The sequence below is a fragment of the Leucopleurus acutus genome, assembly GCF_964270905.1.
Source record: "Leucopleurus acutus genome assembly, chromosome: 4".
In the NCBI taxonomy this organism is placed as follows: domain Eukaryota; kingdom Metazoa; phylum Chordata; class Mammalia; order Artiodactyla; family Delphinidae; genus Leucopleurus; species Leucopleurus acutus.
In genome coordinates this window covers 30,402,643-30,428,697 of record NC_139146.1, presented here as the reverse complement: position 1 = coordinate 30,428,697, position 26,055 = coordinate 30,402,643, and the positions used below count along the sequence as shown (strand labels likewise).

The 26,055-nt window shown below is 41.2% G+C and overlaps 1 protein-coding gene across 4 annotated transcripts in view; it reads left to right on the top strand.

The window, feature by feature from the left end:
• Positions 1-2,165: 2,165 nt before the first annotated feature.
• SEC24B (SEC24 homolog B, COPII coat complex component) overlaps positions 2,166-26,055 on the top strand; it is a 93,967-nt gene continuing 70,077 nt past the window's right edge. For all 4 annotated transcript variants that reach the window (XM_082838811.1, XM_082838810.1, XM_082838813.1 and 1 more), the window contains exons 1-2: positions 2,166-2,470; positions 23,365-24,108. In XM_082838811.1, coding sequence (XP_082694937.1) covers positions 2,344-2,470; positions 23,365-24,108 — 871 coding nt within the window. In that variant the 5' untranslated portion in view covers positions 2,166-2,343. The remainder of the gene's footprint in view (positions 2,471-23,364; positions 24,109-26,055) is intronic.

Genomic DNA, 26,055 nt, shown 5'->3' with positions numbered 1-26,055 from the left:
CCGTGGCCCGGGGGTTGGGGACCCCTGCCCAAGAGGATACATTCCAAGGACAGAAAGCCAATTGGCTCGTTATTCCCTTAACCTTATAATAGCAGCCCTTAATACAGGGCTTTTCTCTGAGCCATTTTTCAAAGGCAGCATTGGAATCTGTAATCGTGTAATCTTCTCGATGAAGCAGAGTGTGGTCTTTTGCTTATGCGGGGGCTTAGGTTTTTGCGGAAAAGCTGGAAATGCTGTAGAAAAGTGCTTGCCCATTTTGTGTAGATGGATGATGTATTGTTGAAAATCCTAAAACTCAGAAAGTGCAAACTATTACAAAAGACAATTGTGGACTGTATATTTGATGATACTAATGAATTATTTTTAATGATTTTAGGTATAATAACGGTATTGTGTTTATGTTATACATTTAGAGATACATGTTGAATACCTACTGATAAAATGATATGTCTGAAATTCATTTCAAAATAATCTCAGAAGGTACTTCCCTGGCTGTCCAGTGGTTAAGACTCCACACTTCCACTGCAGGGGGCAGTGGAACTGATCCCTGGTCGGGGAATTAAGATCTCATATGCCGCACAGCGCAGCCAAAAAGAAAAAAACTTAATCTCGGGAGAGTGGATGTTGGTGCCAGTATAGATAAGCAAGATTAGCCCTGAACTGACAAATGTTGACGCTGGCTGATGAGTATATATGGTCCATTATACTACTTTCTTTTACTTTGTATTCCTTTGAAATTATCTATCTAAAATGTTAAAAAATTCAAGTAGTTTTATTAATGGGATATTGCTTTCTAGGACAGGATTGTGTTATAATATCTGTACAGTGTAATTTTCTCTAAAGATTCTGAAAATTTACATTTAACAAAATTATTGGCTTTTAAACCTAAGAATTTGGCTTAATGCATCTTTCACATGCAGGAACCAGTATATTTTAGCTTCTGGATATTGTAATGTAAAAGTATTGCTTGGGTTGCTTATTAGTGTAGTGTATAAAATGGAAAGGAAAAATTAATCAGAATTATGGAAATAAGAATAAAGATAAATTCCAAAAACAAAAGTACAAATCCAACTACTGAAATCCTATTTGTAATTCATTTGGTGCATTAAAGCACCAAGTATCATTAATTCACGGCAGCAACTAAAGGGAAGCTTCGCATTATTCTAGGACTACAACACACTTTATGTTTGGCATAATCATTCAGTAATTAGACATCGCTCCAGAAATACAACCTTGCAACATCCCATTCGGAATTCGACGCTTTTGAACAATTTCATTTCTAACAAACACAGAATGACTGTGGCATACTCAGGATTCCAAGATGGCAAAACGACTTGGGTAATGCAGTCCCAGGGCTTGCTTACCAGTTAACATGCTGGGACAGGCCAGAGATTCAACGATTTCATAAGCGAAGACAAACCACGCTGAGTTCTTGCTTTGGGTGTTACAGCTTCTCTTCTGAACATCAACAGGATGAGCCAACTCTTGGCAAAAATCATGAGGACGATAAAGTTTGCCTTTCAGCTTCCCTTATACTCCATTTCCCCCTTTCCTTTCCCAGGATTTAAGTCAGTGGGAAAAGTTCTCAATTCTTATTGAGATACTGTGTTTATCATAGAGAAATATTTCTTTTTCTTTTGCCCAGGATTATAATTCCCTACGGACAGGGAGCTTGAATGTCTATTTCCTTTAGGATTTAATATTAAGGGGGAACACACCTCAGGATTAAAAAAAAAAAAAGCCAAACCCAGGGTTCCTCTTCGGAGGAAGGGTGAGCGGGGTCAGTCCGGCCAGGCGCTGCCTTGGTCTCCGGAAGTCACCCCGCAGCTCTGGAACCCCGTCCCCGCACCGCACCGCCCGGCCCAGGCCCGCCGCGCTCCTGCCTCCGCCCCACGTGGGAGCGGGCCCAGCGCCGTCTATCCTGGTCCACCCCTTTCGCCCCGAGGCGACAGCAGGTCAGCCCGGGCCCGAGGTCGCAGGGCTGGCTGGGAGGCTGCCGCCCCGCGCCCCGCCTCCGGCCTGGGCGCGCCGGGCTCCGCCTGCAGGGGCCGCTGCGGCTCGCACAGTCAGCGCCTGCCGGGAGCGACCCGCGGGGTGGGAGCCCCGCGTCTCGGGGCTCGAGGCGGCGGCGGGGCAGGGCCGGGAGGGGTTCCGGCGCCCGCAGCGGCCGAGCTAGGCTCCAGGGCGGAGCGCGAGCACTCCAGCCACGGTCCCGGGTGACTCCGTCGGTGACGCCGGGCGCGTTCCTTCCTCTTCCTCTCGCCGCTCCGGCTCCGCCTTCCCTTCCCTTCCCTCCGCCCAACTACCCGAAGCGGAGCCGCGGCCGCCGCCCGCAGTGCCGTCATGTCGGCCCCCACCGGGTCACCTCATCCGGCCGCCAGCTCCCGGATCCCGCCCAAGCTTGGCGGAGCCGCCGCCTCAGGAGCCGCCGCGCCCGCGGGCCCGGGCCCGGGGCCTCACCAGCAGAACGGTGAGGAGGGCGGCCGGGGCGGAGCGCGGGGCCTAGTGCTGGCGGGGCAGCCTGCGCGGCCGAATCGGGCGGGGCGGGAGGGAGGGCGGTGGGAGGGGGGGCGGCTGCCGGGGCGGGGTGGGGGGCGGCACGAGGCGGGGGTCGGCCCCGGGGGGTTTGGGGGGGCTGGGGGGAGGGGCGGCCCGGCGCGGGGGCCGGCCCAGGGAATCAGGGAGCAGGGCTGTCTCTGTAGTGTGACCCCGGGCCCGAAACCACGGGGACGAGTAGGGGCCATAGAAAAGGGGGAGACCAGACACCGCGTGAAATCCCTTTTATCCAGCCCGGGCGCAGGGGAGTTTCCACGGGCGACCCCTTCGCCCAGATACCGGGCGAAAAGCCGAGGCCGCAGAGTGCGTGGTCCGTGGAAGGCTGGTGTAGCCATGGAGCTGGGAGGGTTGTGCCCTTCCTGTCTCAGGAAAATTGCTCTGATTTCTGAGGCCCGGCGAGCACGCTGCCTGGAAGGGAACTGAAGTTAGTGCCCAAGTTTGTAGACAAAGGGTGTAAAGATGCAACACAAGTGTAACTGTAACCCTGACCCAGTTCGGCCTCAAGATCTGTCATTGCTGCTGCACCCGCTACTCGAGCGTTTGGAGTTTGCTGGTCGTGTTTGAAAGGGAGCAGGTGTCAAACGGATTTAAACGAATACTTTTAGATCTGGGTGTTTCCCCCCCCCCGCCCCCCCAGCTTCACTTTCAAAAACACAAAAACGTGCCAGAGTTGGCCCTGTTTGAGGCAAGGCCTTCATACCGGCAGCAGCCAATGCACCGTGAAAGCGCTTTCGTACTAAGGTCGCGGGGCTTTGGGGATGCGCGAGTTTCAGCTGAAAAATGATCGGCTCTAGTATTCCCTCATCTTGAGATTTGGAATGTTCGTGGCTGGGGCCGGGGGAGAGGGGGCCTCCCTTTATAGACGATAACATTTTAGATGAGAACTCTCGAAAGTGATGGACTGAATACTTAAGAAGAATATGTCTGGTTCTCTGTAAAAGAGAACAAGGTCTGCTGGTACTCTTTAAAAATGGTTGTTGGACTGACCTATTTTATCCAATCTGTGAAATGAAAACTTACTAGACTTTATAAACCAGTTCAGCCAGCATCTAAATTTTATAACTGATACTTTTCAAGCTTGCAGTTTATCGTTTATCCTGAGAACCAGAAGTTGAATTTTTTTCATAAGTCAAACGTGATGGCTTAGTCTTATCCTTTGGATCAGCCATACTTGTCAGTATTACGTGCTTTACTTTCACTGGTCATTGTTTACTCTGTGGGTTTTGAATGTGAACAGTGTAGTAGGTTTTGTACTTCTGTCCTGAACATACATGAAGATATTATTTGTGAGCAGGTTTTGTTCTTGTAAACTTGATATAAATTCTTGTTTTTGTTTTGTTTTTAGAATAGCTTTGTGTGTGGAGGAACTAGAACATGATAATTTAGGAAGCGATCCCAAGTCTTTTAGAATATTTTAAATCCATGATTAATAGTGATCCAAGGATTGTGTCTTGATTTTCTGAGTATGCATTATTGTCTTAGTGTACAGTTTTTAGAGTGGCAAGTATTTACCTCAGCCTTAACAAATTTTGTGAACGCTCAAGGAATGGCAGGATATCAGTTGTGATCAGGCTGTTAAATATGTAAAAACAAATCAGTTAATACATTTAGAAGCCAAAAATAGATGATGCTTGATTTCTGCTGTTTATAATCGTTACTTTGACATAATTCATTTCAACATTTTTTGCATGCTTGCCAGTTGGGGACTCAAGGTTAGCCTAGTAGAAAAGACAGAATCCCTGCCTTTCTTGTAAATTGACGTGTATTTTGGTGACATTTGAGTTCGTTATGACCTTGAGGGATTTGACAGGGATGGATAGGAGAGGAGGGCTGTCTCAAGGACATGAACAGAAGTCTCAAAATTTAGAAACTAAGAGGCAGAAAGGGTGTTGGGTGAGAGGGAAAACCCAAGAATACCTAAAAGGGGCCAAGTTACAGAAAGGCCTTAAATGCTAAGGAATTTAGAAATTAAGATAAAGAACTAGAGTTAATTTTTGTTTGTTTTTGTAAAAGTAAGTAGCTTAAGTAGGTAAATAACAAGATCAAATCTGTTTTTGTTTTGTTTGTTAATCTTAGAAAAAAGTAATTTTTGCTATCTGGTATTTGGCACCCATAGATAACGATTAAGCAGTCATTCAGGTTTGTGGTTGATTCTTTAGCCCCACGTAAACTAGTTTGCCTTTTAATATATCTGTGGAATTCCAGCACGGTGAAAAAGAAATAGGTCAGAAGTATGAGTTTGAAGCATCACAGAAGACAGAGTTGTAAAACTGGAATGGTACTTAGAGATCACTTAGTTTAGCGGTTATCAAACATTTTTAAAAACAGATTTGTTTTCCTGCAGAGCCCTGCTATAGAAATCAGAAAAAAGCAGAGCTGTTGTGGTTAAAATAGAGGTGGAGGTCCAGGTGTTTTGGGAACACAGTCTGTAAAACACCTAGTTCACTTCTCTAATTGAACAGATCCAGAAAGTTTTGGGTGGGTGTTTTTCACCAATGCCCGTATAAGCTTCTTGAGGGTAGCAGCCTGCCTCCTGTTCACTGCTGTATATCCAGGGCCTAGAACAAGTTATAGTCTCATTAAACATTTGTTAAATGAAGTGTAATACAGTCTTCTAGTTCCAAGTCCAATCTCTTTCTATTAACAGACTCTAAGAAGTCTCTTATTAGAAACTTTGATATTGGAAAGGGTAGGGAGGCAGAAATCGGGCCTTCATTATTACTTTTCCTTATTTTCTATGTTTAATTGTTAACATGCTTTCCCCCATTTATTTGAAGATAGAATTTGACTTCTTTGAGTCTTTGAAATATTTCTTTTTAAACTTCCTTCCTTGAAGTTATATTTCTGTACTTTAGTTTTTCATTGAGCACCATGTGGGTGGTTTAGAATTATTTGTATTTTCATATGAAGTATTAGTTGAACATTTTTCAACTTTTACTCTGCCTTTTGAGAGTCCTTCCAAAACTGAGTCCTCAAACAAGGGGAGACTGAGTGAATAATATCCTGGTAATGATGGCATAACCCCATAATTTCCCCCAATCGACTTAAATTGAAAGAGGTCTTTTTAGAATTTTGGGGGGCGGTGGGTCACCCAAATTTACCAGTAAAACACTGCTTTTTAATTCTACGTTTAGGAAGCAAGTGGTGCTCATTTTCAAATGAAAATGTGTTTTTCAAATGAAAATGTGCCTTTTCCAAGAATGATACTACTGGCAGTTTTATCATTTTAATTGTTAATAATGCAAGGAAGATGAGATAGTAATGGGAATTATGAGAATTCATTATGGAAGCTATAAATAAATATACCATTCACTCAGCAATACTGTCTGGTAGGTTATAGGAAACCCTTCAACTCTGAGAGCACATGTAAAATTTAAAATGATACAAATCTCCCTAGTGTGTCTGAAGTAAGTTTCTTTTGATCAGAGCAGTATCTGTGTCTCAGGTTTCTAGTCTTCCTTTCTAGCTAACCAGAAGCATCAGGTCCTCTCATGAAGATACTGCCATGGTATAACATAGCTTTCTGCACACATAATTTCCCCCTAGGTTGATTAATAGATATCTCAAGGATCTTAAAAAATATATAAACAAGTGTCTTTTATCTGGGTTTAGTTTTTATTGTTGTTGCTGTATTGCTTTGGTTATTTTTATTGTATTTTCATTCCCATGCCACTCCCTCCCCCTCAGTTTCTGAGGTTATATCTGTACTGATTTTTGTAAATCACATTCATTGCTACTGATCCTAGTATTTCAGCTAACTTCCATCTTTCTGATTCATCTGTGAACCCTGAAGTATTTATTAGATGCTAAAGACGTTGAAATAGAACAGATTTTGAGCCAATCTTCAGCAGACTTTCCTAGAAATGAGAGTATCTTCACAGTCAGCACTGCGTGTTAGAGCAGATCATGTTATATTCAGCCCTGGGGAAGCCACTATTATTTCCAGTAGGCTAAGCATACTCAGAATTGTCAGAAAGTGTGGGCTAGTGAAAAGGCTGTAGGCTCTGTTACAGCCCAGGGTTTTGTGGAGAAAATTACTTAACATCTCTGGACTTCAGGGGATAATAATACCTCCCTCGTAGGGTTGTTGAGAAGATTACATTAAATGAGGTACTGTTTTTTAAAGTACCTGGTGCTTAGCAAAATGAGACGCTTAGCAAATGAGGGTCCCCTTCAAAATACCAGGATATAAATTCTTCATGTGGCAGATACCGCGTGTGTTTTCCTCATCACATTCCATGGCAGCAGTAGGCACTCAATGGAGTAAGTGAACTTGTCTATTATTTTTTTACACTCCCTCCCCCGAATCTGCTCTTGGAAGGTTTCCTCTAATAGGCCACTACCTCAGCTAGCTGGTTTGTGGGAAGAGGGGTTTCATCGGTTTTAAGTTTTCTAAAATTGTGTGCTGAAAGCTGTAAGAGGAACTGAGGAAAAAGCGGATGAAGTAGGGAGGGGGGAGGGACTAGTAAAATGCCTTGCCTAGGCAGTGGCCAGGTCCTAACTTGCTTGTTTTTCCTAGTATTTCTGTGAAATGGGCTTTGGAACCTGCAATACCTGGCTTCTTCACTACTTCCCAACTATTTGAAATTGTATGAATTAGTGACCTTTCGTGTCCCTGTTTGTTTGTTTGTAAAATGACAATAGTGGTACTTCACAGGACTTGAGAGAATTATATAAGATTATATATAGGAAAGTAAAGTACCTGGCATGTAGTAGGTTTTCAAACAATATTGATTTTCTTTTGGCCCCTTCACTCTTAGCACTCATTATCATGACATCCAAAGAGGACAACTGATGTAGTGGCAGGAATAACCTATACTTAGTGCAGTGAGATTTCATCCAAATGGTTGCATAGGCTGTGTCTGCCAGCAGTGACTGGAACAGTTGCCTTTGTAGCTATTAGCCCTCCATCAGGAAGAATAATCCAGGGGAATCAGATGTGATTGAGACGCCCCAGTTTTTAAATCACTGGAGTTTCTAATTGCAGATTTCTTTAGAGGTGTATGTGTGTGTATACATTTTATGCTCACTAAAAATGTATTTTAGTAATATTATTGATACTTTATTGGTAGGGGTAGTATATTCAAACTATTTAGTAATCAGTACTGCATGTACTGACCACTGAATGGATACCAACCTTGCCCCTAGAGCAGAATTCAGACAGACTGCAGTGTGCCAGGCATTAGTCCTTTAGCTGCTAAGTCGTGAGCGGCTGTGTGGCAAGGGGCCAGCATGGTGGGGCGCAGCAGAGAGTCAGGGTCAGGACTGTGGCTTTTGACCAGCTGGTTCAAGAGCATTTTAACAGTTTGATAAGGACGATTGTTAAAGTGCATACTGGCTGAGTATTGGCGGACTTCTTGGTTGCTCAGTGATGAATGAATTACCTTCTTAGATCTGATTCTCCTTCTCCCAATTAGTACGAATTGTATCTCAATAGGATAGAGGAGTTTGTACTCCGATGACCTTTCATTATCTTTTAAAGATAATGAAAACTTTTCATCTGACGTTTTTAAAAAGTTGGAAATTCAATTCAGGAAACGACTAATGAAACAAAAATACATTAAAAATGTTGCTTCTCTGTGGGATTGGTGGGGGGATGAGGAAACATTAAGAGCCTATGGTTTTTTGTATAGTGACTAGACTTTCCATAAAATACTTGATTTGTAAATTTTGATTTTCATGTCGAGTTTGCTTTCCTTAAAGCAGGAATAGAATGAGTTTTCCTTTGGTGAGACTCTTATCTCTGAAAGGAGATTATGTCACTGAGGCAGACCTATCCCTTGGGTGGATCTTGTGATAATTTACTCTTGCTAAGGAGGGCATAGATGCTTATAGAAAAACAGGCTGTATCTAGCTTGTATATGATAATATCAGTCAGACTGAACAGCTGAAACCACTGCAGCTGTGATTAGAGTTGGGGAGATTATCCTGGATCTGGGCAGGCCTGATATAATTACAACCATCCTTATTAGGAACTGGAGGAGTCAGCCTGCAGAGAAAGTAATGTGACCATAGAGCAGAGGTTAGGATGTTGTGCTTTGAAGTTGGAGGAAGGGGCCATGAGCTCAGGAATGCAGGTGGTTACTAGAAGCTGAAAAAGGCAAAGAAATGGATTCTGTCCTCAGGCCTCGGAAGGAACCAGCTTTGCCCATGGTACCTTGATATTAGCCCAGTGAAACTGACTTTGGATTTCTGACTTCGAGAACTCTAAAAGAATAAATTTGTGTTATTTCAAGCCATTGAATTTGTATAATTTGTTATACTTGCAGTAGGAAACTCATACATCTGGTAAGAAGGGAAGAAAAAGTGGCAGTGTCAAAACACTTTAGATGTAATGAAATACAGTAGGTTTTTACTTTCCTTTTGTTTCAAATGTTCTTATACTTGAACTACTACAGAGTAAAAAGTGTAGAATGCCAAGGTAAAAAAAAAGTCAGACTTGTATGTTTGTTCTCATAGTAGCGTATAAATGACTTTACATAGTGGAAGCTATTAAGTTTTGAATTCTTTCTCTTTCAGTATCATATAGTTCTTGTTGATAATTGTGATGTGGTAAACGCCTGATACAGAAATATTTGAGGATTATTTATGGGGCTTAATTTTTTTCAAAATATAGTAATGGATTCCATGAGCCAGTCACTACCCTAAGCCTTAAGGATATGGTAGAGCTGAGAGCAAACTAGGCCCAAGTTTTTCACTTACAAAGTGCACACTTAGAGTTCCATGTGGAAAGTGCTGTCCAAAATACTGTAGTACAACATTAAGCAGGCATCTGCTTGTAGGGTTAGAGAATGTCTTCTAGAGGAAGAGCTGAGCTGAGAACTGAAGAATGAGTAAGAGTTGGTCGGATGAAGGGAGTAGAGGGAGTTTTTGAAGTTTCCAGGTAGAGGGAAGAGACTGTGTGAACTGTCAGGGGTGAACAAGCATGACTTGAGAAAAATTTTCTATGGTAAGAGTGTGGAATAGTGATTTTCAGCCTTTTCACACTCATGGCTACTTTAGTGCCAGAGTTTTTGGTGACATTCTTTTTTTTAAATTTATTTTTATTTATTATTTGGCTGCGTGGGGTCTTTGTTGCTGCGCACGGGCTTTCTCTAGTTGCAGCCAGTGGAGGCTGCTCTTTGTTGCAGTGCACGGGCTTCTCATTAGGGTGGCTTCTTTTGTTGCGGAGCACGGGCTCTAGGCACGCAGGCTTCAGTAGTTGTGGCACGTGGGCTCAGTAGCTGTGGCTCGTGGGCTCTAGAGAGCAGGCTAAGTAGTTGTGGCGCACGGACTTAGTTGCTCTGCGGCATGTGGGATCTTCCCAGCATGTGGGATCTTCCCGGACCAGGGATCGAACCCGTGCCCTCTGCATTGGCAGGCGGATTCTTAACCACTGCATTTGGTGGCATTCTTGAAGGAATTAAGCTTTGAATACCTGTATTTTTTAAAAGCAAGTTTCAGAAAAATATCACATAATTTACTTGATCCTCTTCAGAAGTCTTTATATGGCAACTTAACTGTTGTATTCTGCCCTAATAAACCTCTTTGATGGCCTTTTGAGGCAAAGCTCCAGCATGCAACCTAACCTGATGTTGTGCTGTGGCTCCTTTGCTTTTCTCGTGGCAAGTTATACCTCTTCCTACCAGGTCAGCATTCTGTGTCACTTCATCATAACAGTAGGCATTCTGAGTTGTAACAGAATTACATTTTATTTATTGATCAAACTTTGGCGGACCCACGTGAGGACCCGCAGTATATTAAGGTATACCTGTAGGAAATCATTGTGAGAAGGGGGAGTGGTAAGCAATGAGTTGGGAGAGGTAGGCAGGGGTCAGATCATGAAGGGTCTTTGCATTGGTTTTCTCTTTGCTGATGTAACAAATTGCCACAAACCGGTGGCTTAAAACAACATGAATTCATCTTCTGTAGGTTAGAAGTCTAACTGGGCTAAAATCAAGGTGTCATTAGGGCTGCATTCACTTCTAGAGGCTCTAGGCAAAGGCAAAGGTCTTTTTCAGCTTCTAGAGGCTACCCACATTCCTTGGCTTGTGGCCCACTCTTTCCATCTTCAAAGCCAGCAACATTGCATCTCTCAGGGGAGTCTTCTGTAGTCACATCTCCCTCTGACTCTCTTCTGCTTCCCTCTGCCACCTTTTTTTTTTTTTTTTTGCGGTACGCGGGCCTCTCACTGTTGTGGCCTCTCCCGTTGCGGAGCTCAGGCTCTGGACGCGCAGGCTCAGCAGCCATGGCTCACGGGCCCGGCCGCTCCGCGGCATGTGGGATCTTCCCGGACTGGGGCACGAAGCCGTGTCCCGTGCATCAGCAGGCAGACTCTCAACCACTGTGCCACCAGGGAAGCCCCCTCTGCCACTTTTAAGGACTTTCATGATTACACTGAGCTCACCTGGATTATCTAGGATATTCTCCCTCTTCTAAGGTCAGCTGATTAACAACCCTAATGCTATCTGTAACCTTACCTCCCCTTTGCCATGTAACCTAGCATATTCACAGGTTCCAGGGATTAGGAAATGGACATATGGGTTGAAGGAGGGATTATTCTGTCTTCCACTATCTTACAGGCCATGTTAAAGAATTTGTATTTTTCCTTGATGGCAAGAAAAACCCTTAGAAAGCTTTAAACAAGGAAGTAACAATCAGATTTTTTTTTAGGAAAATCACTCTGGTGGCTATGTTTGGTGTAGTCATTTGTTTCAAAAATTTTGTCAATCAATTTAGTAGGTCGTTTCCAGCACTTTTTTCATTGATGGTTTAAAAACTTGTTATTTTGCAATAATTTTAGATTTGCGGAAGTGATACACTGTACGGAAAATGCAATAACCTTCACTTAGCTTCTTCTAAAGTCTTAACATCTTCCTCTCATGATTTACCATCTTATAAAACTATGGTACCTTTATCAAAACTAGGAAATTAACATTGGGGAAATACAGTTAACTAAACAACAGATTTTTATTTACATTTCACCAGTTTTTCTGCTATTTTTCTTTTCCATTCCTGGATCCAGTCCAGGATATCATGTTGCATTTAGTTGTGTTGCCTTAGTCTCCTCTGGTCTATGACAATTTCTTAGTCTTTTTTTTGTTTTTTAGGACTTTGACAGGACTGGTAAGTGATAGTTCCTCACTTTGGGTTTGCTGATGCTTTCCCATGATTAGACTGGGGTTATGATTTTTTTAGGAAGAATACCCAGAGGTTGAAGTGCCCTTATCATGTCATATCAGGGGTTACATGATATCAATTTGTTTTATTACTGGTCATGTTAACCTTGGGCACTTGATTGAAGAGATGTCTTCGTTTGGGCTACTATGACAAAATACCATAGACTAGGAGGCTTAAATCACAGACATTTATTTTCTCAGTTTTAGAGGCTGGCAGTTCAAGATCAGGGTGCCAGCATAGTTGTGTTCTGGTGAAGACCCTCTTCGTGGCTTGTAGACCTCCGTCTTCTCGCTGCTCGAATGGTTTTCTTCATATAAGGATACTGATTCTTCATGAGGGTCCTACCCTCGTGACCTAATCTAAACCTAATTACTTCCCCAAAGCCCCACCTCGTAATACCTTCAAATTGGGGGTTAGGGCTTCATACGGATTTGGAGGGGGACACATTCAGGCCAGATTCCTCCACTGTAAAATTACTGTTTTTTATTTTTTCCTGCTCTGTTGGGAGCAACTCATTTAACTCAAGCCTACATTCAACAGAAAGGGAATTATGTTCTACCTCCTGGAGTGAGGTGTATCAAATAATTTGTGGGCATATGTTAAAATCACCACAGTAATTAATAAACATTCTTAGGGAGATACTTTGAAGTTACTATCCTGTCTCCGCTTAAAATTTCATGTACTAATTTTAGCATTCCTCATTCGCTCTTGCCTGTGGTTATTATTGCTGTGGAATTCTAATGGTGATTTTCTTTTTCCCTCATTCTTTCTACATATATTATTCGGAATTTTTCTGTAAGGAAGACTTGCCCCCTTTTCTCTCCCATCTTAAAACTTATTCAGTCATTTATTTATATTATTATGGTCTTAAGAATATTTATTTTATTCTTTGGATTATAAGCCAATACTATCATTATTTAAAATATTTACTCAAATTGTTACAGCTTTGGCCATTGGGAGCTCTTTCAGTTTGGCTGTTGTGTCCTTTGGCCACCGTCCTTTTGTTTTTTGAGCACTTCCTTACTTTCTGGCATTAGCAGATGCTCCATCTTTTACTTGCTCTATGGCAGCACCAGAGCCTGCTCTTCGTCCAAGGAGCCCTGGTTCCTTTTGGTGGGACATGGTGTTAAGAAACCAAAAACTGGGCCTTGGATGTGCTCATTGCTACTGTGGTGTCACTGTTTCTAGGCTCTCTCAGCAGACAGAGCTAGGGGATATATATGTATACGAACCCAAGTATGTGAACCTATTTATATAATTATATCTGTTGCCTATTTATCTGTATGTGTATTACCTAAATATCCTTCTGTTAGGTTATCATACATTTGTAATAAAGTTAGACTGATTTGTCACAGTCTGCATTCCATCCTAGATTTTCTCAACATCTGGTTGATTTTTTACAAAAATTTGCATGTAGTAAATTTCATTCATTCTTTGTAGTGTACAGCTCTATGGGTTTTGATGAATGCATGTACTAGTGAAGTATCAACCACCACAACACTATTCAGAACAGTTCCATCACCATAAAAAAATGTCTTCATGCAGTCCCTTTGTAGTTAACAGCTCTCCCTTCTGCAAATCCTGGCAACCATTGCTGTTCTCCTTCACCTTTTCCAGAGTGTTGTATAAATGGAACCATAAAATATATCATCTTTTGGGTCTGGTTTCTTTCACCATGTTCATCTATGCTGTTGCATGAAACAATGTTCTGTTCCCTTTTATTGCTGCATAGTATTCTATCTAGTATATGTATAAACAGGATTGTTTATCCATTCCTCCGTTGTTGAATATCTTGGTTGTTTCCAGCTTCTGGTGATCATGAATAAAGCTGCTATAAACATTCAGGCACTGGGTTTGTGTGAATACTAGTTTTCAGGTCACTTAGGTAAATATGTAGGAGTGGGACTGTTGGGTCATATGGTAAGTGTATGTTTAACCTTTTATAAGAAACAGCCAAACCATTTTCCAAGGTGGGTGTACTATTTTGCATTCGCTCCAACAATAAATTAGAGTTTCTGTTAAACTATATCTTTGCCAACATTTGATATTTTCAGGGTTTTTGTTTCAGTCATTCTAATGAGTGTATAGAGATATCTCATTGGGGTTTTAATTTGCATTTCTCTGACTAATGATGAGCATATTTGCATACATTTGCCATCCATATATCTTCTTTGGTGATTATCTTTCCACATCTTTAACCAGTTTTTGGTTGGGTTGTCTGTTTTCTCACTGTTGAATTTTAAGAGTCCTTAATATATTCTGAATACAAGTTCTTTACTGAGCATGTGATTTGCAAATATTTTCTCCTAGTCTGCTACTTGTCTTTTAATCCTCTTAGTGGTTTTTGCAGAGCAAAAGTTTTTAATTTGATTAAATTCACTTTTTCAATATTTCATGCTTTTAGTGTTATAGGTAAGAACTTATTGCTAAACCCATATTCACCTGGATATTCTTCTATATTTTCTCCTATAAGTTTTAAAATTTTCCATTAAATCTATGCTTCGTTTTGACTTAATATTTAAGATCTGAGACATGTGTTGAGATTCATTTTTTTTGCATATGAACTATGCATCGATTGAAAAGTACCGTCAATTGAAAAGACTGTCTTTCCTCCATTGAATTGCCATGGCACCATTGTCAAAAAATCAGTTGACTGTGTTTTTGTGGCTCTATTTTTATTATTTTCTGTATGTCTAGCCTTTTGTCTGGACCACACTTTCTTTTTGTGTGTGTGTGTGTGTGTGTGTGTGTGTGTGTGTGTGTGTGTGTGTGTGTGCTACGCAGGCCTCTCACTGCTATGACCTCTCCTGTTGTGGAGCACAGGCTCCGGACGCACAGGCTCAGCGGCCATGGCTCACTGGTCCAGCCGCTCCGCGGCACGTGGGATCTTCCCAGACCAGGGCATGAACCCGTGTCCCTTACATCGGCAGGCAGACTCTCAACCACTGCGCCACCAGGGAAGCCCTAGACCACACTTTCTTGATTATTGTTGTATATAAAGTCTTGAAATTGGGTAATGCAAATCCTCCACCTGTTCTTTCTCGAAGTTTTTTGTTTGTTTTTTGCTATTTTAGTATCCTTGCCTTTTCCTAGAAATTTTAGAATCGGCTTGTTGATATCCATAAAAGAGCCTCCATGTATTTTTATTGGTATTGTTTGAATCTAAAGATCAAAATTGAGATAATTTACATCTTAATGTCAAGTCTTCAAGTCCACAAACATGGTATATCATTCCATATCCTTGATTTCTTTCATCAGTGTTTTGTTCTATATATAGTTTTGTTTTGTTCTGTATATCTGTTCTATGTATAGATCCTTCACATATTTCATTAGATTTGTATTTTAAGTACTACCTTTTGTGTGTGTGCTATTATAAATAGTACTTTGGTTTTAGAATCTGAATTCTGAATTTTTAAAAACAGTAATTGCTGCTCTAATTGCTATTAGTACATAGTAAATTACAACAAAACAATGGTTAAGCAACCATTTTATTATGCTCACAGACTGTGTTGAACTAAGACTTTGAACAGGGCATGGCATAGATGGCTTTGCTCTGGGATGTCTAGGGCCTCAGCGGGGAAGACTTAAAATGATTTTGATGGCTGGAGATTGGGATGATCTTGAAGGCTTATTTATTCTCACATCTGGCACTTAGACTGGAATAACTCAGAGACTCGGACTTCAAACCAGAGTCCCTAGTGGTGACCTCTCTATGTGGTTTGGCTTCCTCAGACCATGACAGCTGTGGAGTAAATGGATTTCTTATGGAGTTGCTTAGGGATCCATATGCAGATATTCCATCAAACAGTGCAGGTGCTGAGTTGTCTGTGACCAAGCCTGTGAAGTCACACAGCTTTGCTTCTGCCATTCTTTATTAGTGGAAGCTGTTATAAGCCTGCTCAAATTCAAGGGGAGTAGACAGATCCTACCCTTTAATCAGCAGAGTATCAAAGAGTTTGGGAACAGTGTTTTAAAACTGCCACAGATGCTAAGGCAGTTATAGGAAATATAAGCAAATGAAACTGCTACTACTAGTAAAAACCCCATAATTTACAGAGTGTGTGTGTGTGTGTTTTTAAAGAGTATATAAATGATTTATTTGTGATATTTGCCAGGCTCAGTTTTTAGTTTATGCAGAAGAAATAAAACTTTAATACTAGTATACCCTAAGAGAAAGTTAAGAGTTATCTAATATATTTTAAGGTTGAAGAAAAGAGAGTGCATGCTTTGTTAGGTCACAGTAAGACAAATTTTTAAAAAAATGTTTGCTTGTCCTAGATATCAGTTTTTTTCAATTTAAACTGATCTTTATGGTTTGTTTTGTTTTTTTCAGTGCAGGCTTTAAAAGTTTTTATTTTTTTATACAGCAGGTTCTTATTAGTCATCAATTTTATACACATCAGTGTATACATGTCAATCCCAGTTGCCCAATTCATCACACCACCATCCCCACGCCCCCGCGGTTTTCCCCCCTTGCAGGCTTTAAAAGTTGATTTAAAATATTTAAAACAATCATTTTGCTTTCAATGAAGTTTTGATTCATTTATTATTTTGATTAAATTATATTAGAAATTTTGGGGGGTACACTTGGAACATTTAGATCTTGATATAGTGTAAGGAATGGTAAGCACCAACATATAATTAGCTGTTCCTACCTTTGCGTTCCCCCCTCCTCCCACAAAGTAAGTACCTTCCTTTTCTTTGATGGGCTGAAAAAGCAAATAGGATTTTTTGGGTGGGTAATTCACTTCTGATAAATTTCAGCCGATACAACCGTTCCTGTTATTTTTAGAAGAATGGCATTTGAGTAGCTTGGACATGATGATAATGATTTTCCTGTTTTCAGATCATGTGGCATAGGTGAACCAAATCAAATCATGAAGTGGGTAGATATTTAAACAGATTTCTCTAACTCTGACTTGGCTCTTCTCTTGATTGATCAATTTGTACCAGTGTTGGGCTTTCTGTGACTGTAATGAAGAGTAGCAAACCCTGTGTTTTGGTTTTTTTTTAATTTTTATTGCAGTATAGTTGATTTACAGTGTTTCATTAGTTTCAGGTGTACAGCAGAGTGAATCAGTTATATGTATATCCAGCAAGTCCATTTTTAAAATATATTTAAGGAAGAGAAGGAGGAGAACATTTTACACTTTTTTTAACGTTAAATTTTTCTAAATGAACTGTGATCATGTAGAATATCCTGTAAGAAAAGTAAATTATATACCTAGTAAAACAGTGTTACCTGAGTTTTGGTTCTCTGTATGCTTCTTGGAAGTGTGGCCATTATTTTTTCTTTACAGCTTGATTGTGTAAGTTATGTTTGTATCTGCCATGGAGTATGTATTTAAATGACCAAAGATTAAGATTCCACTGCATTATTTAGTAGGAATTGAAAACAGAATAAGGAAATTATTCATATATCTTTTATAAACACATTGTCTGTTTTCTATTTTTATACATTATTATGGCAAAGAATACAGTGGCACTTTCTTTGTGTCAGTGAACTTGAAACAGCTTGAAATATATATATATATATATTTTTTGATTATCTTTTCATTTGAGGTATGATACAGATATCTATTTCATTCCACAAGACAAGAAAATTAGATTCTAGGATAATTAAATTTGCCCTTGTAAGCAAAGCTAGAATTCCATTGTTTGAGATAATTGACCTTTTTCTTGGCTAAAGAAAGCTAGCAGGATTTTAGTGTAGCGAGGGGCAGCAGATCATTGTCTGAAAGCACGGACTTGAGCCAGATTATTTGAATGAAGTCCCAGCCCTCTTACTTCCTAAGTATGTGACTGTATTGAACAACTTAACTTTTGTGCCTCGTTTATTTTATTTATAAAGCGGTTATAATGATACTGTTTACTTCAGGGGGCTGTGAGGATTAAAGGAGTGCATATATGTAAAACATTTAGAACAGTGAGCGGCACAAAATCTAGTGTTTAGTAATGTTTAGACTATGAATAATATTAATATTATTGTTAACTTTAATGGTATTGATAAAATAAATACATTCCATAGTGATCAAAGATAAATACATAAAAGTGGAAGTATTAAAAGCACTAGAGGAAAACATTGGTATATAGCTTTATAACATTGGAATGGGGCAGGCTCTACTAAGTATGATTTTAAAATTTATCAAGCATGAAAGATTTTACTATATAATAATTGAGAAACTATAGCAAGAGACAACATGAACAAAGTTAAAAAACAAACAATAACCTGAGGGAAAATATAGACAGCACATAATAATAACATATGGTTAAATATCTTAACATACAAGAACATTTATAAATTATTAAGGGAAGCACAATCCTGTGGGAAAAGGGCAGATAACAAAGAAAGATACCCAAATGGCTAAGAAACATTCGAAAGGATTCTGAGCATCACTCAAAGTCTAGTATTGCAAACTAAAATGTTTCTCTCTTATTAGATTGGCAAAGATTAAAATGGTGCTCAGTGTTGGGAAGATGAGGCATTCTTAAGCATTACTGCTGAGCAGTATAAATTGATAGACATTTTTGGAGAGTTATTTGGCAATAATGGTCAATTTTAATAGCCCCAAAACCCTTAGAACCTCCAGTTTCACTTCTAGGAACTTACCCTGCAGATTCGTCAAAGAAGTTGACTTCATAAATTAGTTCTCTCCCTGGAATAAATATTCATCAGTGGGGATTTGGTAAATAATGTTATGTTTCTACAATGAAATACCATATAGATTCTTTTAGAAGAACAATGAAGTTTGTATATGCTAACACAGAAGGGGATCCAGGATATATTAGGTAAAAAAGTGAAGTTGTCGAACTGTAGTATGATCTATGTCTGTTTAAATATATATGCTTATATATACATTACATATGTGTATATAGGTATACAAAGGATACACAAGAAACCATTAACTGTAGCTACATCTGGGACGTAGGGCATAAGCTACCAGGGAGAGAACGGGACTTGTACTTTTCACTTTATATTCTTCATTGTTTGAATTTTTTTTAACAGTGGATATATTGTTACTTTTATAACTTAAAAAAAAAAAAAAGCCTGTAAGAAAGGTTTGAACGTCTTCCATGCTAGGTATATTGTTATCTATTGCTGCATAACAAAATACCCCAAAATTTATCAACTTAAAACAACAAATATTTAATCTCATAGTTTCTGAGGGACATGAAGCAGCCTAGCTAGGTGGTTCTGGTTTAGGGTCTCATGAGATTGTAGTCAGGCTATCATATCAGCTGGGACTTAATTAGATTCTACTTGGGAGGAGACCTTCAAGATGGCAAAGGAGTAAGCCATGGAGATCACCTTCCTCCCCACAAATACATCAAAAACACATCTACATGTGGAACAACTCCTACAGAACACTTACTGTACGCTGGCAGAAGACCTCAGACTTCCCAAAACGCAAGAAAATCCCCACGTACCTGGGTAGGGCAAAAGAAAAAACAGAGACAAAAGAATAGGGACGGGACCTGCACCTCTGGGAGGGAGCTGTGAAGGAGGAAAAGTTTCCACACACTAGGAAGCCCCTTCACTGGCAGAGACAGGGGGTGGGTGGGTGGGGAAGCTTCGGAGCCACGGAGGAGAGCGCAGCAACGGGTGCGGAGGACAAAGCGGAGAGATTCCCGCAAAGAGGATCGGTGCCGCCGACCAGCACTCACCAGCCCGAGAGGCTTGTCTGCTCACCCGCCGGGGCGGGCGGGGGCTGGGAGCTGAGGCTCGGGCTTTGGTCGGATCCCAAGGAGAGGACTGGGGTTGGCTGCGTGAACATAGCCTGAAGGAACTAGTGCGCCACAGCTAGCCGGGAGGGAGTCCGGGAAAAAGTCTGGACCTGCATAAGAGGCAAGAGACCATTGTTTCGGGGTGCACAAGGAGAGGGAATTCCTTCCCTGTCTGCCCACGGAAAGCAGAGCACTGCCTAAATGAGCTCCAGAGACGGGCGTGAGCCGCGGCTATCAGCTCAGACCCCAGAGACGGGCATGAAATGCTAAGGCTGCTACTGCAGCCACCAAGAATCCTGTGTGCAAGCACAGGTCACAGGTCACTGCCCACACCTTGCCCCCAGGAGCCTGTGCAGCCCGCCACTGCCAGGGTCCTGTGATCCAGGGACAACTTCCCTGGGAGAACACATAGCATACCTCAGGCTGTTGCAACGTCTCGCCAGCCTCTGCCACCACAGGCTCGCCCCGCATTCCAATTATAACTACCGTACCCCTCTCTCCCCCCGGCATGAATGAGCAAGAGCCCCCTAATCAGCCGCTGCTTTAACCCCGTCCTGTCTGGGAGGGAACAGATGCCTGAGGGCGACCTACACGCAGAGGTGGGGCCAAAACCAAAGCTGAACCCCAGGAGCTGTGCGAACAAAGAGAAGAAAAGGAAATCTCTCCGTGCAGCCTGAGGAGCAGTGGATTAAATCCCTGCAATCAACTTGATGTACCCTGCATCTGTGGAATACCTGAATAGACAGTGAATCATCCCTAAATTGAGGCAGTGGACTTTGGGAGCACCTGTAGACTTGGGGTTTGCTGTCTGCGACTGATTTGTTTCTGATTTTTATGTTTATCTTAGTATAATTTTTAGCACTTGTTATATCGGTTCTCTTTTTTTATTATTATTTTTTTCATTTTAATTATTTGTTATTTTTTTCTTTTTTCTTTATTTATTTTTTGCTCCCTTGTCTTCTGAGCCGTGTGGCCGACAGGGTCTTGGTGCTCTGGTCTGGTGTCAGGCCTGAGCCTCTGAGGTGGGAGAGCCAAGTTGAGGACACTGGACCACCAGAGACCTCCCGGCCCCATGTAATATCAATCGGCGAGAGCTCTCCCAGAGATCTTCGTCTCAATGCTAAGGCCCAGCTCCACCCAATGGCCAGCAAGCTCCAGTGCTGGATGCCCCATGCCAAACAACTAGCAAGACAGGAACACAACCCCACCCATTAGCAGAGAAGCTGCCTAAAATCATACTAAGGTCACAGACACCCCAAAACACACTGCCAGATGCAGCCCTGCCCACCAGAAAGACAAGATCCAGCCCCACCACCAGACCAAAGGCACCAGTCCCCTCCATCAGGAAGCCTACACAAGCCACTGAACCAACCTCACCCACTGGGGGCAGACACCAAAAACATCGGGAACTACGAACCTGCAGCCTGCGAAAAGGAGACCCCCAAACACAGTTAAACAAAATGAGAAGACAGAAATGTGCAGCAGATGAAGGAGCAAGGTAAAAACCCACCAGACCAAACAAATGAAGAGGAAATAGGCAGTCTACCTGAAAAAGAATTCAGAGTAATGGTAGTAAAGATGATCCAAAATCTTGGAAATAGAATGGAGAAAATATAAGAAACGTTTAACAAGGACCTAGAACTAAAGAGTTAAACAAACAGTGATGAACAACACTATAAATGAAATTAAAAATTCTCTAGAAGGAATCAGTAGCAGAATAACTGAGGCAGAAGAATGGATAAGATAAAACAGTGGAAATAACTACCACAGAGCAGAATGAAGAAAAAAGAATGAAAAGAATTGAGGACAGTCTCAGAGACCTCTGGGACAACATTAAACTCACCAACATTCGAATTATAGGGGTCCCAGAAGAAGAAGAGAAAAAGAAAGGGTCTGAGAAAATATTTGAAGAGACTATAGTTGAAAAGTTCCCTAACATGGGAAAGGAAATAGTCAATCAAGTCCAGGAAGCACAGAGAGTCCCATACAGGACAAATCCAAGGAGAAACACACCAAGACACATATTAATCAAACTATCAAAAATACAAAGAAAAAATATTAAGAGCAGCAAGGGAAAAGCAACAAACAACACACAAGGGATCCCCATAAGGATAACAGCTGATCTTTCAGCAGAAACTCTGCAAGCCCGAAGGGAGTGGCAGGACATACTGAAAGTGATGAAAGGGAAAAACCTACAACCAAGATTACTGTACCCAGCAAGGATCCCATTCCCATTCGATGGAGAAATTAAAACCTTTACAGACAAGCAAAAGCTAAGAGAATTCAGCACCACCAAACCAGCTTTACAACAAATGCTAAAGGAACTTCTCTAGGCAGGAAACACAAGGAAAAGACCTACAAAAACAAACCCAAAATAATTAAGAAAACGGTAATAGGAACATACATATCGATAATTACCTTAAATGTAAATGGATTGTATATACAATGGAATATTACTCAGCCATAAAAAGAAACGAAATTGAGTTATTTGTAGTGAGGTGGACGGACCTAGAGACTGTCATACAGAGTGAAGTAAGTCAGAAAGAGAAAAACAAATACTGTAAGCTAACACATATAAATGGAATCTAAAAAGGAAAAAAAAAAGGTTATGAAGAACCTAGGGGCAGGGCAGGAATAAAGACGCAGACGTAGAGAATGGACTTGAGGACACGGGGAGGGAGAAGGGTAAGCTGGGACGAAGTGAGAGAGTGGCATGGACATATATATACACTACCAAATGTAAAATAGATAGCTAGTGGGAAACAGCTGCATCTCATGGGGACATCAGCTTGGTGCTTTGTGACCACCTAGAGGGGTGAGATAGGGAGGGTGGGAGGGAGATGCAAGAGAGAGAGTATATGGGGATATATGTATGCATATAGCTGATTCACTTTGTTATACAGCAGAAACTAACACACCATTGTAAAGCAATTATACTCCAATAAAGATGTTAAAAAAAAAAGTAACATAGGAAGTTTAATATCCAGTTACTCCTTGGCAGCACTATCATCACAGCCAAATGCCCACCAACTGATAAATGGAGAAATAAATCGTGGTCTGTCCATACAATGGAATGTGACTCAGCCATAAAAAGGAATGAAGGTTGGATACAGGCTACAATGTGGATGACCCTGAAAGCATTATGCCAAGTGAAAGAAGCCAAAGGCAAAAGGTCATATACTGGGTGATTCTAGTTATATGAAATACTCAAAATAGGTAAATCCACAAAGATGGAAAGCAGATTAGTAGCTGCCAGGGCCTGGGGGCAGGGAGGAGTGAGGAACAACTGCTTAATGGGGATGGGTTTCCTTTCAGGGTGATGAAAGTGTTTTGAAATTAGAGGTGATGGTTGCATAAGAGCGTGAATGTACTAAATGCCACTGAATTGTACTTTTTAAAATGGTTGAGTGTATGTTATATAAATTTGCCTCAATTAAAAAAAAAAAGAGAGACTCTACTTGGTATGAAGGATCTGCTTCCAGGCTCACTCCTGTGATTGTTGGCAGACCTCAGTTTCTCTCTAGCTGTTGGTCAGCAGAGTTCAGTTCCTCACTGCATGGGTTTCTCCAGAGGGCTCTTCACAACTTGACAGCTTTGTTCTTCCACACTGAGTGAGTGATCTAAGAGAGTGCCAGTGCCCAAGACTGGGCAGATCTTTGGAATGATATATCATTACCTCTGCTATATGCTGTTGGTCACACAGTCAACTCCTGGTATATTGTGGGAGGGGGTCAGTACCAGGGGGTGGGGGTCATTGGGGGCCATCTTGGAGGCTATCACAGTGGGTCTATCAGAGTATAATCTCTTGTAACAATTTGGGATTATGAAGAAGTAAATTAGGGCAACATTTAGATGGGAACTGTGCTTAAAAGTTAGTTGCCTTCTTACTAATTCTTGTAAATATTTGCTCTTTTTTTTTTTCAGGTCCGGCACAGAATCAAATGCAAGTTCCATCTGGGTATGGATTGCATCCTCAAAGCTACACTGCTCCCTCAGGACATTACTCTCAAGGACCTGGGAAAATGACCTCATTGCCATTGGATAGCCAGTGTGATGATTACTACTCTGGTCTCTATAGGGTACCAACACAAAATGTGGTGACTCCTAACACAGCAAGCCCACAGCCAGGAGCACAGCAGATGTATGGCAGCGTTCCTCCTGCCCCTCATGTCGTGGGATCCACTCTGGGATCATTCCAAGGTGCCGGGTCATCAGCATCACATTTGCATACGAGTGCCTCCCAGCCATACTCCTCTTTTGTGAATCATTACAATAGTCCAGCCATGTACTCTGACAATTCTTCTGTTGCTGCTCAGGGATTTCCCTCTACTTGCGGTCACTACGCTTTGTCAACTGTTTCTAATGCTGCGTATCCTAGTGTTTCATATCCCTCTCTACCTGCTGGTGATCCATATGGGCAGCAAATGTTTACCTCACAGAATGCTCCGACTGTCAGGCCAATTAGAGATAATTCATTTTCTGGTCAAAATACAGCTATCAGCCATCCATCACCACTTCCACCTCCACCATCACAACAGTACCACCAGCAGCAGAGTCTTTCAGGATACAATACTTTTGCGTGGTCAGCTTCAGGCCTTCCGTCAACCCAAGACAATCTAATCCAAAACCACACCTCCCTGGCTACAGCCAGCAACCCAACAAATCCTGGTAGGTTGAATGAAAAGTTCACCAAAGCATGGTTGAAAATCAGTGCATTTCCAATCTGATTTTTATTGCATGAAGGTTAAAGATGATACTGCCTAATAGAAAAATTGGAAATTAGCTCACCTTTGCAATTTATTTGCTTTATTTATAGTGGAATTTTGCAGCATCTTCTTGAACCCTTCCCCTTCATCTATTCACAATTAGCCACCCAACCATCTGCCTTGTATAGCATGGTTCCTTGCCATGATTGGGATCTCAGTTGGTATTTATTGCTGTGTTTTCATACCTCTGTAGTAGTTGTCTTTAATGTGAGTTAGGAATAAGGCAAAATGGAAGGGTCTATTTGGGGATATGCTTTGGTAGCTAATACTTTATTTTTTATATTAGTTCAACCTTGGGACAGTTACTATTCCAGCCATAGCCCTATTCACTATAGAAAAAATGATGGCCTGCAATACCACACTGGTTTCTCTAGGTGAACCCCTATTAGTGACTTTCACAGAAGATATATTTCCTATACATTAAAGTTGATGTTTTCTCAGCCCCAGATTGGTAAGTTAGGATGAAGGACAGGGAAGATGGAGAAAGATACATGAAGAATACCCTTGTAATTAGTTTTTCTTACCTTCCTAAACCAAGATGTGGTTAAATTTATTTGTTTAAAAATTATGTATGCAAGGTATGTAGTTTTTTAGTGTGGAGTTTGCATAGGATATATTCACTTTAATTCAACTTGTGAACTTGAACTTAACAAAATCTGCTCTTGAACTGAATGAAAAGGTATGTAAAGGATGGGAATTGTTAAAGCTGTGATCGTTTTCTGAATGATGTCTTTAGATTGTATATCAGAGTCTAGATAGCCATATGTCAAGGATGTTGTAGAAAAGTATCATTCCCTGGACAGTTAGATTATTTAAAGTTAGAACTTTAGAATATTAGATCTGAAGTGTGCATTTGAGATCATCTATTCTTTCGTTGCTATGTTGTTTAGAAACACTTTGGGCTACAAGCAACTAATAGTGGTTTAAACAAGAAAGGTGGTATTTTTCTCACATAACAAGAAGTCTAGGCAGATGCAGTAGATCTAGATGTCCTCAGTGTCTTTTTTCCCTTTCCACTCTGCCATCCTTAGTATGTTGGTTTATAGAAACAAGATAACTTCTGTACCTGTAGACAGCAAGTCAAAGTTAAAAGCAGAAAGAAGGGAGAGGAAAGAAGATGGGGTTGTGGCATTGACCCCATTTCATTTTACATACCATTTGCCATAGCTGTTTTAAAAGACCATCTCTAATTTAAGGGAAGGCTAGAAAATGAATATTTAGCTTTGTAGCCTTCATGGTAGAGGCAGGCAAGAAAGAAGGGGTTTAGCATTAACTGGGTTTTAGGTAAGTCAACTTGAAGCATCTATCACAATTCCCAAATCTGGCTGTGCACCAGAATCCCTTGCACAGATTGTGATCTTGAAACCCAACTTACTGAGCTAGAATAGAATCTCCAGGGTAGTCTTGGCACGCAATTTGTGGGATCTTAGTTCCCTGACCAGGGATCGAACCCGGGCCCTCAGCAGTGGAAGTGCAGAGTCCTAACCACTGGACCACCAGGGAATTCCCTTGGAAATCTGTATTTCTGACTTGATCATGAGTGATGTCGCGTAGCAGATCCATAGTCTACTGTAGTCCTTTTGTTTAACAAATGAGGAAAGCCTGTAGTCATTAATGTTAGAAACAGAGCTTGTCCTGAAGCTCAGTTTCTTCTGACTCTCAGTCTACCCTTCTCAGAACCAGGGCTTTCTGTCCCCTAGAAATTCTGTTTTCTTTCTTTCTTCTTTCAGCAGTCCTTTTACACATCAGCTTATCCTAAGGTCCCTCTGACTTAAGGATTTTGTGACTTTCGTGACAAAAAAAGAAGAAATTCAGCTAATTGCTGTCTTATTCTGAGATGGGACTGAAT